This window comes from Lytechinus variegatus, chromosome 2, assembly GCF_018143015.1.
Source record: "Lytechinus variegatus isolate NC3 chromosome 2, Lvar_3.0, whole genome shotgun sequence".
In the NCBI taxonomy this organism is placed as follows: domain Eukaryota; kingdom Metazoa; phylum Echinodermata; class Echinoidea; order Temnopleuroida; family Toxopneustidae; genus Lytechinus; species Lytechinus variegatus.
This window is the reverse complement of record NC_054741.1, coordinates 50,944,167-50,962,662: the sequence shown is the minus strand read 5'-3', so window position 1 is coordinate 50,962,662 and position 18,496 is coordinate 50,944,167. Positions and strand designations below refer to the sequence as shown.

Sequence of the window (18,496 nt, the reverse complement as noted above, 5' to 3'; positions counted from 1 at the left end):
CAGGATAATTACTGAGCTATTATTATCCATACAGCTGTGCAGCCAAAACGGCAGTGACATATATTTTTAAGCGGTTTGTTAATAGGGGTCCAGATTGAGATGAGGTTATTGAACGCGAAGGAGTCCGAGTTTGAACTTCCCACGTTGAGTTTAGTTCATTGCCATGAAATCATCTAGCAATTCAGCTAACCACAAAATCCTATCATTTCCAAAAAGTAATATACTGTTCAGTTCCACTTGTATTCTGGAACAAAGGCAACTAAACTATAGGCCTACTGTGGGAATGAAGACTACACATTTACTTTAGTTCAAAGTCTGAACCTACATTTATCGAAGGCTTGATTATATTTAGATAAAGAAGTAATGTAGGAAATCTCCAATCAATGGTCAATTAAGAAGGGCTTCTTTGGTCATCCTTGTCTGCTTTCCAGACACATGGAAGGAAAGGCTGGAATTGAAAGGGTGGTGGTGGGGGACATTTATTTTCACCCCGTAAGCTTAAAGATTATGTGACACACACATGAAGCAATCAAGTATTCAGTGTAGCTGACTATGTTTAATACAAAGTGAATCGTTATTATTAGCAATAAAGCATTATCTGGTCGCTCTCTGGTCATTGTGTGTGATTTTTTTGTTCTTTTCATTGTTCTTTTGTTCCCATCATCCTTTGCTTCTTTGGATATTTAAGGGAATGTGAAGGCTCTATTGACCAACCTTACGAAGTATTGATTGCAAGCTTGCAGGGGGTTTGTAGATTACTTCCTCTCCAAAGATCATAACAAAACAAAACAAAAAATAAAAACACTGTCAAGTGAGCTAAAGAGTCACGCTTTCTCTTCTATAAAGTCATGGAACAACAGATTAATAGCACAATTTTTTTGGACAAGATTATCCAGCATTTACAAACTTAAGGATGGAAACACAGCCAATGATCCACACTGAATGTTAAAAAGGGAAGAAAAATAGATCAGGCATCCAGGGTCCTTAAACAAACTGAACCTGGTAAAAAGAAATGAGATATATTGTACTAGAAACCAGCAGTCTACCATGTATCATATTGCAAGGGGTGGAGATTAAAACTTGAAAAAGTACCATTCTTTGGCAGAAATAAATCTAATCCATTATGATCGTGCCTGGGTATTCCTACATTTACTGATTTCAATCACATCTTAAAGGTGGATGGTAATAAAACTTGTAAAAGTGCACCATAAAAGAGAGACATAATGGCATACCATTGACTCCAACGGAGAGAAATAGAATGACTAAGCTCTTAATTAAAGGTTTCTAAAACATGAGATTAAGAATTCAGAAATGTATATACTACCATCAGAGATAAATCATGATTTATACTCAACCAAGAAGACTAGGTCTTTATAAAGACATTAAGCTTAAAGGAATTTAATTGAAGCATTCATCACTGGGAAGATTCCAAAAATGGAGTTTTACATACAAGCTCGACGGGAAGGAGGCTAAAAACCTACATGGTTGAATTGATTTAATACATCAAATCAGATGACATATCACTCGGGTCATATTGGGTATTACCTTTTATTCAAATCCATAACTCCCTCTTTTGTGCGGATCCTTTGCAGGAGCACCCGACATTGAAGAGGTTGGTAGAGATATGGAGGGGTAACAAAAGACCCCTATCTATTGACCACAGGGGTGCATAAATCACCCAATTACAAGTTCATTGTGGTGGTAGACTACGAGCTCTTCACTTAAAAAGCCTTCAAGTCAGGATTAATAATGGTTTGAACTCCATTCATTTCAGGTCAAACCAAACTTTTGTGTAAATCCCCCTTTTCTCTCTTTTCCTTTTAATCACGGAGATGTTAACACCGTGTACCGTAATTCCGCAAGGCATCGATACCACGGGCAATCTCGGTGATAAGATCTACTTCACACTTAATATTTGATTCAATCCGATTTATCATCTCACGGGGGACTCGAGGAAGTGATGCTACAGTTATATGTCATTCTCCTTGATGTAACTGATACATTGTACCAAGCTTCATCGATACACACCTCTCCAAGTTCAGTGGTCCCAAGTTCAGTATCCCAATGAAAGAACTTTTCTTTAAAGGGACAAAAAAGCATCCATCTGAGAGCAGATCAAAGAATTCATAAAGGCCCCTAAACAGCATTTGCGGGAAACAACTTAAAGTGGTCTGTACTAATATTTGCCATAAATACACAATATATGTATATCAGTATCCAAGGACAATGTATCATATTAATAATATGATACATTATCAATTCAATCAGGTTATTTATATCTATAAAGTGGTTTAATGTTATTTTTCTTTAAACCATCCAAAAATAAAAATTGGTGAAAAACATTGAACGACATATCTGGCTATAAAGTACAGACAACTTCGGTTCACGCACGTCTGATTTCCAACTCTTTAGCTTTATCATTCCAAAGAGCTTCCAGTTTTGGAGAAAGTGAGCTGGAAAGAAGATGACAGTGATAACTCTACTAACCTGAAATCCTCAGTCTGTCTTAGTGCACCCTCTTCTTTCTTGAGTGTTTCCAAGATGAAATCCCCCTCCTTGTGAAGACTGGCCATCCTAGAATCCTTGTAGACCTCTTCGTGTTTGACCTTTAACCTATCGATGGTGTCTCTGAGTTCTTCCGACGGTGCCTTGGTAGATCCTCGACTAAGCTCATCTACTGACGTCAGGAGGAACTTGGCAGCACTCTTGCATCCACAGATGAATGGCTCTAACCTCTGCAATTCAATGGTACATGTAAAATCGCCAAAGCTTGTAAAAAGCATTACTAAACCTTGCTAAACCTTATACTACCCCAACGGTCACCTGCTTATCACAACCAATACACTAGACAATCTGGATCCTAAAGATGTTCAGAATAGAACCATATATTTCCTTTATATTTCAGCTGACCATTTACATATCATTAAAAATATTATCAGATTAGCATGTTGTTCAATGTTGTTACATGGGAAAAGGTCCAGGAAGAATACGAATACTGCTAATGCTGACAATATTTTTAGTGTCACGGCATAAATTTATGTAATTTAATAACACTGAATGACAGATCTTAATGTCGACCTATCCTTCATTTCACTTGGGAGGTCAGACGAAAGATCAGATGAGTTGTCAGGTTAGAAAGCTTCAACAGTATCAATGAATGATGCTTTCCTTCTTCCCTTTTTTAAATTCTTGCATTGGATTCAACAAAATAAGATTGTGTACTGACAATCAAGATGGCAAGCAAAACAAGATTACTCTAACTAAATACTTTTCTCAAAAAGGAAACTCTTACCATTCGAAACCTGATCCAATCTTCATGGGTGTACTTGAAGGTCCCACTGAAAGTACTGGTCAGTTGTTCCTTGGGGATGTGTTGGTAGAGCTTATCAACAGAACGTACCAAGTCCATCTGTACCAAAAAAAAATATGTGCAGGTGTGCTTTAATATCAGTCTCTACAATCTCCAAACCCTTTTGCAGGTATGTTCAAAAATCTGTCTAGGAGTAATTATTCAGAAGAGTCTAACTGATCATTTTATCATCAATTTGATATAGTTGGCGATTTCTCTGAGTGTGAGGGGAATCCGGCCAGTTCAAAAGTCACTGTGACACATGGGCATGAACAGCCTGTCTGTCAGGATTCAGCAAAGTATGTTGGAATAGTACGATTGCTCTTGACCGTTCCGGCTCTTGATCACTTCCATGGTCATCACTGGTCATCTGAATATCCTGTATGGAAAGTAGGTCATCTGGCACTCTATCAAGTCCTCTAGACATTGCTAACCCATGAGATTTGCACAAATCAATATCCAGGAAGAAAACAATATAATTTCTTCCAGAACTAGGATCAATTCAATCATAATTACAGGGAACTTCAAAAACAAATATCGTACTATTAATGTTTTAGGCAGGGTGGAATCCTCTCTACGAGCGCAGAAAGAGTACAATGCCAAATGGTTCTGGGAGTGTTTCACTGGAGCCTCAGAAGAAACAAAACACAGGAAAGCATCTACTGGAAACCTTATCTTAGAGATAGAAGGCATTTTCTGAAAATAGGCACCTCAACTTACATTGCAAAACAACCATAAGTTGTTGACATATGACAGGTAGATTGTGACTCAGTGGAACGAGGCTCGTCATACTTCACATGTAATTATGATTCCCAGGTAAAAAAAAAAGAAAAAAAAAGGTCTTTTGAGGCTGGGGGTAAACAAGGAGAAATTCTTGATACATAAAAACATGAAGAATAAACACAATCCTTAGGATGCCAGTGATGTCACCAAATAAAATTTATAAAGCCAAACTCTAATTGTCAAATATAAACGTATTTATAACATGATACCTATGAAGCAAAAACAAATGTACTCTATGTTTCTTTGATTGCATCTCTCTCTGTCCATTGATTATATTTATTGATGATTTACATGGTTTAAAACAATCTTAGGACAATATGTGCAGTGGATCACACAAACGGTGGCAGCAGTGGGATTGAGCTCTTTATGTTCTGTTAGCAAATTGACAAGGAAAATATGGTTCAAGTCTAGTTTTGTATGTTTCGACTGTACATATTTTCATTGATTTTCAAGAACAAATCTTTACAAAAATACAATCTTTTGAAATACACAATACACAACAAAAACAAAAACCCTTAAAAGCATAATTACAAACATAATATATCTTTCCTTTACAAGTACTTTCAATTCAAATGTAAAAATGTATACAATAGAAATATCAAAATGTTGCAGATAGCAATCACTGTTTTATAAAACTTACCCTTACAAAATGACCTCAACCAATTTTTCATCCAACATTTCAACAAGTGAATTTCAACATTCTCTACTGTGTGATAATACATGCTAGTTTGATTTAGACAATTGAATTAAGGATGATGCCCTCCCATTGGGAAGCCGCTCATTTCTACGATGATTCCATTCATACAAGGTTTACACATGAACAAAGCACCAAATGAAAGTACTTAGACACAGGAAGACTATTAGTCGATACCTTCACGCACCCCATCAGACAAGACACCTTATAAGACATCACCTGTTGCCTACCACAAACATGCAATCCTGGCAGAGTATTTTTAGTTTTCATAAAAACATGGTGGCCTTGAGGGGAAAACAAGTTTTGAGGTTGAGCTGAAGTCAAGATCAACGTGTTAATTTCTTTGAAAACACACCTCATGTGAGGCTTAATCAATACCTTCCTTGCTCTTGTTGCTGCTCTCTCATACCAGGGTTGGGGATAAATCATACGCTTGATTTTCATGAATAATAGTACATTGTGGTCAATGCAATCAATCTTAAAAATAAATTTCTATGATGATTGCTAAGCTTTGTATTACAGACCCGGGGTTTCAGTAAAAATTCAACATTTTGGCCCAACACATTAAAAAAAATATAAATGAAATAGAGATGAAAAATATTTAATTATAGCTGTGACAAGCACTAGCATTTTTGATATTTCATGAACATTAAATAGTCATGAACAACAGAAATACATGTTCTCCACCATGTCCAAATTTCCAGGGTGTTTTGAGATTTTTTTCTTTAAGGCAAGCAAAATATACAGATCCTTGTTGATTATGGGGCTAACCCAGTCATGTGATGAGAATGTGTTGTAAAACACACCTCCTAAAATGAAAGGCTTTATACAAGAAATTAAGGGATCAAAATATGAATTGACTGAGTTCAATTACAAGGCTCATCTAATATTTTGAAAAGATGATTCATATCAAACTTATCCTAATGGTTAATGGTACATGTAATCCAAACATTTATGCCCGATTCCATTGTTCACAGATTGTATCTTTGTTGCCTCAAAATTATGAAAAACAAATACTACAGGTGGAAGCTAAATCAATATGCATTATCACTGCCAGGGAATTAAATCAATTGCCAAGATCACAAGATCTTATTCAATAAGATCTAAAATCCATTTTCTCAGTTTAAAAAAATCTTTTTCAATAAACATCAAAGGAACCCGAAACCACAAAGATAAATTTGATAGAACATGCTGTGATGCGTCACAAATAATTCTTTTCAATTTGCTGCATAAGAATTTAGCTTAGAATCCGGCCACATAAAGAATCAATATTCTTTTACTAAAATCATATTTTACTTTCTTTTGTACTCTGTTTTTTTTCGAAACAGTCTGCTTTTTCATAAACAAAAATGCAAAAACAAAAGAGAAAACAAAACAAATTTTCTATATTACTGTTCTTGTAGACATTAATACTTTTCTGTTATACAGGTTTTATTCTTTGATACTGTACTACAATAAAATTGTTCATAAGTGTTCCATTTTCAAGCCCTGATTCTGAATGAAAATGAAAATATAAGCATAAAATAGAAAAATATGAATGTGACATTACAAGGTATTCCATAAGATGAAAGACTAACTTAAGTTCTATTCCACTAGGCTTCACCTCACTAAATGGTCATCTCTCACAAAATTTGAAATATTGTACCACTCCTCAAGTTTTTATATTAATTCCATGTTCTGTGTTATGCATCTAATAACTGGTCTTTCTAAAAAGAGGCTTCATATGAAGACAATATTTTACTGACTTCTCAACTCTCATCATGTCAAAGCTGTTTACATGATCCTTAGTCTAATTTTTCAAATTATCACTTCTACTCAACACAGTTTTTAAAGGTCAAGTCCACCTCAGAAAAAATGTTGATTTGAATCAATAGAGAAAAATCAGACAAGCACAATGCTGAAAATTTCAACAAAACTGGATGTAAAATAACAAAGTTATGACATTTCAAAGTTTCGCTTATTTTTAACAAAATAGTTATATGAACGAGCTAGTTACATCCAAATGAAAGAGTCGATGATGTCACTCACTCACTATTTCTTTTGTTTTTTATTGTTTGAATTATACAATAATTCAATTTTTACGAATTTGATGATTAGGACCTCCTTGCTTGAAGCACAAAATGTTAAAATGGAATTCCACGTGTTCAGGGAGGAATGAAACTTCATTTCACATGACAATGACAATAAAATCTCATATAATAAAATACAAAAGAAATAGTGAGTGAGTGATTTCATCAGTTCCCTCATTTGCATACCAACCAAGATGTGCATATAAGTGTTTTGTGAAATGAAGTGAAACTTTAAAATATCATAACTTTCTTATTTTACTTCCGATTTTGATGAAATTTTCAGTGTTATGCTTGTTGAATTTTTCTCTTTTTATTCAAATCAACTTTTTGTTGGGGTGGACTTGTCCTTTAACCATGACATTTTTTTGTGTCTGAAGCCACCACCACATTATTCAAGATTACCAAAGAAGTACACATCTGAACAAGTCCTGCTTTTTTTACACTTATTAGGAGTGTCATGTTTTGTATTTCTATTGTATCTTGCAATTGATAAGTTGAATACAGATGCATAGACAAAATTTTCATACAATAAAACCCGCATGAAGAAGCTAATAATCATTAAATTAACAAGAGCACTTCTTAAAACTTCTTATGCTGAAAATGCATGATGTGTATTGGCCTATGTCAATGATTGTAATGCAATATTGTAAATGATCATATTATCTAAATGGGCAATTCCATTCTTATGTATGTCCGACCCCCTATATGTTGGACCTTCATGAAATGTTGTCTCTGTTTTCTTGTTCTTTTGAAAATCTCTAAAATTCTCAAAAGCCCATGACTTGGTCAGTTTATGTGGTGAAGCCAAAGTTGAGAAAAATAGGGGTCAGACGTACAAAAAATACTTTACTATTTCCTATGCAAAGAAACTTGCATTAACTAAAATCATATCTAGGAACTTAATGTAATAGTAATACACTAATAATATACAGCTGAGACCAACAGCTGCACAATAAAAATCATAAAGTTTTAACTGCGGAAGTCAAACTGAATTGAAGATTCGAGTTCAAATTACGACTTGAAAGGCCACACCAAATAGCTAATAATGAATCATCAACCACTCACTACATGTCTAATTACCCATTTCAAATGTGTAAACTAGGCAGCAAGTTACTTCAACTTAAGATACTTACAAAAAGGCGCAAATGGCCTTTTATTACATTTCTGCAAGATGCAGTAACTATCATATTGAATTTGTGGCAAGCCAATCATTCCAGGTAGTTATACTGCAGAACACCTAGAACATAGCCATTGGAAGTTGGTTTTCAGGCTAGTTTGTTGTGGATTTCTTTCACAACACACATTACCCTTAAATGAATCTATCTTGAAAATCTTTAAAAAATCTATGAAAATAATGTTCGTTTTCAACCAACAAAGTGAAATCATTTTGTATATAACTAAATCCTGAAGTAATATATTAGTTTTTTAGATTACTAGTCAGCCATGTATACAAACCTTATAATCTAGTCTTGTCTTGAGGAGTTGAGTATTAGTTGCCCTGGTGACCCTGGCTAAGACTGAGTTGTGTCCAATCAAGAGATAAACATGATCTATGGCTCCTGGATGATGCTCCTGTAAAGATCAATTATTTAAAATGACATCATTGGAAAATAAAGTCAAGATAATACCTTCATTTAGAAAAGGAGTTTAAATTCAAATTGCAATGCCTGAAAATAAATCTGGATGGACTGCAGTTTTTAATAGGGACCATTCATATTCTGAATCTAGTGAATCCTAAAAAAAATTAGTTTTAAATCTCAAGGGATTTTGCATTTACATCCTTTCAGATTAAAAATGAATCTGTAGGATTCAAACTAAATCGAGACTTTGATTGGTCCCTAATAACTATAGTCCATCTGGGTTTATTTTCAGTCCTTGCAATTTAGAGTTTATGGAGAAGGGGGAACGTATATCACACACAAAATATCAATAACAAAATTCATTCATGGACCCAGTTTCATAAAACTTACCGATATGGTAAGTATTTAGGAAAACTTGATTTTGATTGGCTCCTGAGAAAAAAACAGGACCCCAGAACATAATTTTCAATAGTTCTCATCTTAAACAATTTCATAAATATATACAATATTGACCCTTGTGATTCTGACAACCCTAATAAACTCTAACTTGGGCTGATTCTTCTTACATGATAGGTAAATTTTTTAACCACAAGATATGACAAAGAGAAAGAAATTATATCTTTGGAAAGAATGTATGAATTTTCTAAAGAGGTCAAAATGATCATCAATGCCCTTAAATGACAAAAATGAAAGTAACTGCAGTGCTGGCTCCAGAGTTTCAGTGAGTTTCAATAAAGATAGAAGAGAAATGGATAATTTGTAAAGGACTTCACGCTGAGATGTCTTTAGGTTGGTCTCTTTTTCATACCTCTCTCATACTGATATCATAGGAATTCAGCATGGTGTCCTTTAAAAACAAAAAGGAATAACCTAATGTTTTTCAACCACTGCGGTTCATTGTTCAATCTGATTCTACGATTTGGGAGTTCTCCCTATGGCAAATAAACTTGATCTTTTGATGCAGCAACATTCTTTATATTATTGACGACTGAGATATTCACTTTAAGACAATCTAAAATACACAAAAGGTGCTCACTTCTCTAGAGAGACCAGAGGTGAGAATAGCACAGGTACATGCTGTAGATCAATGTTCCCAATAGGAATAAGAACACAACTGAGAGAGTACTAAATTTACGTCATACTGTCAGTTATCAATCATTGCCATGTTCTCAGTCACTGAACCTGAACTGCACATTAAAAGTCACATGGGCACTTGAAGTCTTAATCCGAAAATAGAATGAATGTTCACAAGGCCTTTGGTTTGGGTATGGTTTCACGGTCGGATGGGGCCTCCAACTATGCCTAACAAAATATCATTTATGAACTGGCATAGCAACACACCTCTCTCATGGCATAATCCATTTAAAGTAGTTTTGCTCTTCTTTAAGCACCCAGTTCCGTCAACCATACCACAAAGTGCTCTGCAAGTTACATTCTTCTATAACCAGCTCAAATAGAGAAATGTACTATTTAGTACTACATTTCTTTCTTTTCTAGAAAGTCCACAGATTCGTGTGAATCATTTATTTGTAGAGAGAGAACTTTAGTTCTTCCAAGACAAATGTAAAATCACTCCAACAGATGATTTCAATAGTCATCAAAATAATACTCAATATGATATTGATAAAGAGTTTCTAACTGATTAGACCACACTATCTCATCATGATTATGAAGAAGAAATAGGTTATCTATTTTTTCTATAACTTGCTTACCCAAAATATATGATAATCAAGTAGGCCATACTTTGCATGATTTATCATCTAGATGAAAGATTTCATGCAATTTGCATTTCAAGCAAACCTTATCAAAAGGAGCACTCAAACAAGATTCAGAAGCTTAAGCTATGAAATGATGGACAAGGTTTTGGATTAGATCTACAACTTTTCTACTACTACCCCTCTTCAAATCTCAATCTAATCACCCTCCTGAAAGCTACAAAATGATGGACAAGGTTTTGGATTAGATCTACAACGTTTCTACTACTACCCCCTTCTAATCTCAATCTAATCACCCTCCTGAATACTGTATTAAAGCGGATCAGACCCCAACCTGTTAACTACCGGCCTAGATCACTACTGGGTATACCATGACGGTATGACACATCTTTAGGACCTAGTGTTGACGGACTCTTGAAGACTAATGTTAATCTGCATATGATCATCGTGGATATAGCTGCATTCTATTAAACATAAGAAATCATCAGAAAGTGAATGAGACTGCTATTTATAGTATGTAAACCTACACATACATACAAATACATATAATCAAGTAGCAAAAAAAGCTTCTGAGGTGCAATGCACCCGAATATGGACAGGAGAGGAATAGTAATGAGCTTCTGAAAAAAAAATCTTTGTTATGTGGGTTTCCTTCTTTCATAGCTTCCCTAACGACTACTCTGATAATATAATTGTATGAATCATATCCTATTCTACCGGGCAAACATATATTACATAATCAATTATAAAGTTAAGAAATTACATTAAAATATGATGATAATCTTACAGTAGTACACAAACTGCACATATCCTCAAGCTTATGATTAAATCACCTGTGCAAATTACATTTTTGGCAAAATATTAAATGAGATCACTCATTAAAGTCAGAAAAAGTGATTGAAAGGCAGGTAGACTTACATGAAGGAGCTGAAGCGCTTCTGTGACTCTCTCTACGTCGGATTTGGGAGCTGTTCTGGCATCCACTGCAATACTCAAACCTCTCCAACGCACTTCCTCCCTAGGGTATGGCAAGAGAGGAGAGAAGAAACAACACAGGATGTTAGGGGTGGGACTAAGGGAGGAGTAGCTATGGGAAATGTGTTAACAGTTTGATTGTCCCTCGGGGAATCCAGGTAAGTCAATGTTATTTTGTGAGAAATTCCTACAAGAAATGATACCAAGGATTCCTCGTCATGTTTCAAGTTGAATGGGATCAATTATAACTTTGTATCTTCACCACAAACAAATAAGTTTATTTAGTGCAGATGGATTAATTTTATTTATGAATATGAAAATTAGTTTCTAAAATATTTCCTAATTTTCCTTCAATGTAAACACATTGATGTAAGATCAACTTGAAAATTCAATTCAGTACCGGTTGTGAATTTACTATCCTTGGCCTGGCATTTGTAATTGTATTTTTCTTTTTTAAATTTGATTTGTATTTCTCTTAAATGAAAATCAGATGCAACAATGATGCTCTTGAGGTATATTGCCGGATATATGCAAATTTAAGAATTGTATTGTCCAACTATAAACAGTTATATAATTATGATGATGACATTCCAGAGGATACCAAGATTATATTTGTGTGGATTCTTGACAAGTCATACACACACCCAGGTAATGTTTATTAAATCACCATGCAAAGATATAACCCTAAACAAACTAATTATGGATGAAACATTATTGATTACTGTAAAACACATTTGACTTTGCAAATGAAATTAGGAGACAGATCTGCTGAAGGAAAGGTAATAATAAGTGAATAACCATCTATACTTTGGAAAATTATTTGTTGGTATTCTTCAAATGAAAAAAAACTCTCAAAAAGCTTTTACGTTGTCATTAGTATACTTTGCTTCCAAATTATGCGAGAAAGAAAACATAATACAACACTGGTCTATCATGTTCATTGCTTTGTCATATCAACATATGCATTAAAGAAACAACAAATGATGCCTGAAAAACAAACAATATCTTTTGGGGTTGTATTTTTTTTTGCAAGTATCCTTGACAAGGAAAAAATGTAAACAGAGCAAAACTTTAGATAAAATGGCAATCTCATTCACCTGTTTCTGTCTATTCTGACACCAATTAGATGAAGATACTTCTCCCATCCTAATACCTCCACAAAACTTGGAACATATGGAATACAAGACAACATGGTATAATCCTATCTTAATCACGAGTAAGTCTTCAATTAACCATTTCCTCTGCAAGCCAAACAAAGCCAAGATGAAATCGCTGAACAGCTCCTACGTGAAGTCACAGATGAGACTGGCCTATCAACATTCGGTCTGCCACAAAATTCGGCAAAGAAACCCGGAGTGGAAATCTTACAGACGAGGCGTCAAATACAACAGCATAGGTTGAAAATAGACAGAAACAAAGAAGGTCTTTCAAAACAGGTGGTCAATTTCAGCAGGCTGGACATCCAAATTATGATCCTATGCAGAAAATGATGTTCTCTTCATTTTTGGAATGAAGTAACTCAATTATGATGTCTGATGAGAAAGAAATGGTTATCTTGTAAATATACAAATTCATGGAGATGTCACCAAACGTCCTCTCTTCCATGACTTCAACCATCCTCACATTGAACCCTCAGTGCTCCCTGCTGACACACCGACAGTCTGAATTCGACTCGTAGCTAGAAAGACCGCCGCTATCTCCCAAATTAGCACAGATTTCTAAATGATGGAGAAGTCACATGACTCGCACTTCAGGGAAACTAGAGTGTGAGGGCGCACTTATTTGATGGAATACCGACAGGCGGTGATATGGAGTCAGTGGTTAGCAATGGTGGGATAATATGGGAAGGAAATGCTAAGAAATTAGAAGAGTGGGTGCAAAACAACAGCAACAACAACAACAAAACAGTCCAAGACATAATCGGGGGTTGAGAAAACAATGAGAAATATAAAATTCATAAAAAGAGGGGGGGGGGAGATCTGAAAAGTAATGGCTATGAACAATATCAAATTGTATTCCATTATCAACTGTCTAGTGAGTTTTAAACTGTGAAGGTGTGATGGGAGTCTAGTCAAGCAAGAAGGTTTTTGGTCCTATAAGTAGTTCTACCGTCCAAGTTAGACCCCCTCGGTGTGTTAATCCAAACCTAAATCGGTCCCAACCCCCTAGGATTACTTCATCAGTTTTAACAGGTTGCCGACATCGTATGACAGAAGACCGCCTTGCCCACCAAATTGGCAATAATCACTGGTCAATTAGCCGATTAGTTCAACACACAGTTTGTAATCATGCAGTCATGCTTTGTTTCAATGCGGAGGGGAGGCCCCATGCCGTACGGGATATGAAAAATGGACAGCTATAATCTAATTGTCTGTTTATTCGCTTTGAAGGAGCAGATGAGTGCATCACCATGACTTGGAACAATATTAACCCTTGTCCTTTTGCTTTTCAAACTCATCGTTTTTTCTCCATCATCTACTTCTATGAGAGCATAAAGTAAATGTGCCAAATGTTTTCAAAGCCTTCAAATAGTTACAAAGATCAATGTCCATGACAGGAAATGAAAGTATGTCTTTAAAGGTCAAGTCCACCCCAGTAAAATGTTCATTTGAATAAATAGAGAAAACTCAAACTAGCATAACGCTGAAAATTTCATAAAAATCGGATGTAAGATAAGAAAGTTATGATATTTCAAAGTATCGCATATTTTCACAAACAGTGATATGCACAACTCGGTGACATGTAAATGAGATGGTTGATGATGTCCCTCACTCACTATTTCTCTTGTTTTCTATCGTTTAAATTATATGATATTTCATTTTTTTACAGATTTGACAATAAGGACCAACTTGATTGAACCACATAGTATTAAACAATGCTAATTCCACATGTTCATGGAGGAAATAACAGTTTCACTTGACAATGAGGAGAAAATTAGAATATTTCATATAATAAAATACAAAAGAAATAGAGAGTAGATGACGTCATCAGTGCATACCGAGCACGATGTGAATATAACTTTAAAATGCCATAACTTTCTTCTTATTTCACATCCGATTTTGATGAAATTTTCAGTGTTATGCTTGTTGGATTTTTCTCTTTTTGTTCAAACCAACTTTAAGTTGGGGTGGACTGGTCCTTTAAAACCCACATAAAAATGATCATGGGCACTTATCTTCTCTTACTGAGGTACTGAAGCATGAAATACTGAGAAATGGTGAATCAAATCAATTATATTTTGGAGAAAGTCGTCCAACATAATCAAATCTTTATAAATATGTTTAAAAAGTGTTGAAGCAGAAACGTTGATGAAAAGGAAAGGAATTTCTCAAAGTAACCTCAAAGGATCAGCAATTCTTTTCTGTGAAGTAACACAGATAAACTATAACCTTATAATCTCCAGGGTAAAGTATGTCTCAGAATAATGGCCCATGATGTCTTAGTGGCCATTGTTCATTTAAGTTATATCCTTCTTGCTTCGAAGGAATGAAGGATCCACTCTGTTAACTCTTAAGCTGTGGAGTCCTAAAATGAAACCAACTGACTGATCTGAGCTATTAATTTATTCCTAATGACATACCATAGATCGAACTGAAATCAGTTTAGTGACTATACCTACACCATGATTAAACTTAGGTATCTTCAGATAAAACATCCTTCTAGATAGGAGCAAGAGGGCCAGTAGAAACCAAAACTTTTCTCAGTACAGACGTTCATTTCCATTGTAATGGAGAGAGCTCAAGTTTTGCACCTGCTGTCTCTAGGGGTCATATGTAAACCAACATCTTAAATATGATCTCATATCTAATAAATCACACTGTGACATCAGATAGTGTATCATTTAATAATCATAATGAGAAAGGGTCACAGACCTGCTATAGCAGCACCCCTACTATTCATCAGAATGAATATGAAAATATTTGGAATTACATGGATTAAGATTTTATGTTTTATATGATACTAGTTGTTTTTAAATTGAAATGCAACTATCATCTTGCACAACCGCATACTTTCGCACAAAATAGAAAAAAAAATAACTTCAAGAAATTTGTATTATGTATTCCTGCTCTCATTACTCATCAAACAGAAATATTGGACTGAATGGAATGAATATACTTGTATAAGGAATCCTTAATTAGAACCCATAGATGGTTGAAAACGTGAAATTGCATAACACTTAATCTAATTACACTATGAAGCAAATGCCCGTTTTACTTCTTAGGTAACACAAGTTTTTATGTCATCACCAACAATTAAAACTAGCAATTGCAATCTAAAGAAAGTTATGGATGAATTCACATTATAATACAATCCATTATTTTTACCCATATTTCGGGGATCAACGTTACCAAATTGTAAAGGAAATTACCATAATAGATATGATTGTGGTTGTAGAGAGGTTTTGGCTAGCACCCAGTAAATGATGATCAAGAGCTGAGAGACATAAGATGGCGATCTAAGGGGAAAGGATGTAATAAACAGGAAGGATCATCTCAATCTTGCTCTAGATTATTCTGATTTTGTCCTCATTTTCTAGGGGTTTAGAGGGGGCCAAAAGAATTGGGAGCTCATGCTCAACAAACATACTCCCTGATCCAATAATGCTATATCACATAGAATTGGTAAAGAGGATAGTATGTCACAATGGAAATAAAAGTCCATACCATGTCTGAAATCTTAATTTTATTTCAAAAGCTTTTAATTTACTTTTACACAGGCTCAGTAGAGATATGACAATCTATTCTGTTTATTCTTTAGAGTGGGAGGGGGAATTCTATTCATTCATCTTAAAACTTCAATTCTAACACATTTCATTCATAATCCGTTACACTTATCTATTGGGAGCTACAAAGAATCCTTAGTCAGTTAAACCACACACACCAATACACAGTTGTTTATTGTGTTTCGCAGTACTGCATCATGACCCCCTTGTCTTAATCATGATGATTAACCTAATAATTGACAGGATACGTGTACATGTAGTATCAATTTTGACAAAAACCATTGTCCGGCTACAGCCTAGATCTTGACCATTCAACAAACAATATGCCAAAGTAATTCAAAACAGTTTTCTGCTGGTCATTTAAATTTTTTTATTCATGAACAAGAAGCCTTTGACCTGGAAGTACTCCAAACTTTGTAATTCAATTTAGGGGATTTAATCTTCATATTGTTATTCTATTCTTAAATAATCTTTTACAAATATTTCTTTTCTTTTCTCCTCTGTTCTCTTGTCAAGACTGTACAAATAATTTGGATACAATATATCTGAAGTTTTTTCAAATAATTTGTTGGACATAACAAAAAAATCAATTTCATATGCATTTTACAAAGCTGGCAACATATTAATAAAATAAAATCATACAATGAGATTGTCTAAAATTCTGACCAGGATTTTATAGAAGAAATCCAAGTATGATGCCATCAGAATTTCAACAAATAAATAGGCCTACTGCTAATTCTAGGAACTATTGACCCCCCTCACTTCGAAACCCAAGAAATTAAGAAAAAGGAAGGGAAGGAGACCACTTCTAACAGAAAGATCGCTTCACTATTACTCTGCATGCACATTACACGCTTATTAAGCTAGCCGCATGCTAGTTACTAGCATGCCGCGAATTTGAAAATTTCTGTGAGGGCCGGAGAACAATCAATAAGGACATTACAGGAGGAGACATCACACCGAACGAAGCAGTCTTCATCATCCAAGAACAGCACCAGTGGTGTGGACAATTTGGACCACTGTCAACAAGTGGATAGAATGAACTAAGATTTGACATAAGGTCTACTATCAACATCAAAGGACAATATGGTAGAGACCGATCATCAATACACCTTCATGGTAATTTTGAAGTACATTCTCACAGAGATTCTGAAACAACACAAGATGCACCAATCTTCATTAAGGTCTAACAAGACCTTGAAGACTCTACTTCATTGCCTTCAATAATCAGTAAGATCATCTTTTATTAGATAAAATCCACTCCAATGAAATATTACAGTATTAAGAATCATGGACATAATGACTAGCAGTCCTTATAAATAGCCGGCTTGACCAGATTAAGGGAATATCATCATCCAGACAAATATTGAAATTAGATCTGATTTACACCAGAATATGTTAGTTAGACCAGAGTTAGACTTGAATTAAACTGGGGTATGGAGTTAGACCAGGGAGTCTCTGGTTAGACCATGGTACTTACCTTGGTATTGAGTAGACATAGGCGAGGAGTTTGACAATATCATCTAGAGTGACATCAGGATTACACCAAACATGATTGTTGGCTTTCATCTCCAGGACTGCCCTACCACCTTGGTCTCTTGAACCTATATACAAACATCACGGTTATCAATTAAATATTATCAAGAAAGTCACTAGGTGTTCCCAACATTCTAATGCCGACTAATCTTTTTCAAGATTTTAATAATTGAAGATTCCATATTTCATCTACAAGTGAAGCGTGAGCACTCAAACATGCATTGTATTTTAAACATTTACAAAAAATCTAGATCCAGATGACTCAAAGAACAAATTTCGATCAAGCAAGTGAGTAATTTGAAAGTAGGCCTACAATTTCCAATTTCTCTCTATATACTGACTAACATTTCTTGAAGGATGGTGGGGAGGGGTCGGGTGTCCGGACACCTGGATTACACTAAAAATATGAATTCAGCAGTTGAAATCATCTTCTATTTTGTTCTCTATAATATTTCCTTACAATTTGTATTAAAAATTGATGAAACCTCGCTTGTAAATTTTTTCAAATGACTTTCTAAAATTGACTGTCCGGACGCACAACAACTGGGTATAATTTTCTTATACTGTACAGCACCAGGAAATGTCTCCCAATCTCGTATTTTCATTATGATGTTCAAGCTGGCAGATAAGCTTTCCAAGATTCAATGTACATTGTTAGCAAACAAGAGTAAGGTGATTGAAGTACATCTTACCTGTGAGGATGATAGCTTCGGAATGGAGGACTTCAAAATTGACTTCTAAGGTACTCTGAGGGGCACGGAATGGTGGAGGAGGTTTCTTCTTGGATTCACTGCTGGTTCTTGAGAAAGATGCCATCCTGGTAGGCATCTTGGTCTCTTGATCTGTACCTGATGAAGATAAAAAAGAATTGTAGAATTTCTAATGAATCTACCAAAATATTCTCATGAGCATGGAATATGGAAGAGGAGGAGGAAGAGAGGAGAAGGAAAAAGGAGGAGAGGATGAGGATAAGAGGATAGGAGAAGGGGAAGGAGGAGGAGATAAAGAATGGAGAGGGTTCTTCTTAGATTCACTGATGGTTCTTGAGTAGCATGCCATTCTGAAAGCCATC

At 35.0% G+C, this 18,496-nt stretch overlaps 1 protein-coding gene across 1 annotated transcript in view; it reads right to left on the bottom strand.

Annotated features, from left to right (window-relative positions):
* LOC121408299 (puratrophin-1-like) overlaps window positions 1-18,496 on the bottom strand; it is a 102,228-nt gene that overhangs the window by 33,434 nt on the left and 50,298 nt on the right. The window contains exons 4-9 of the mRNA XM_041599713.1: window positions 18,117-18,272; window positions 17,369-17,492; window positions 11,109-11,208; window positions 8,351-8,467; window positions 3,293-3,409; window positions 2,488-2,735 (exon numbers count right to left, since the gene is read on the bottom strand). Coding sequence (XP_041455647.1) covers window positions 2,488-2,735; window positions 3,293-3,409; window positions 8,351-8,467; window positions 11,109-11,208; window positions 17,369-17,492; window positions 18,117-18,272 — 862 coding nt within the window. The remainder of the gene's footprint in view (window positions 1-2,487; window positions 2,736-3,292; window positions 3,410-8,350; window positions 8,468-11,108; window positions 11,209-17,368; window positions 17,493-18,116; window positions 18,273-18,496) is intronic.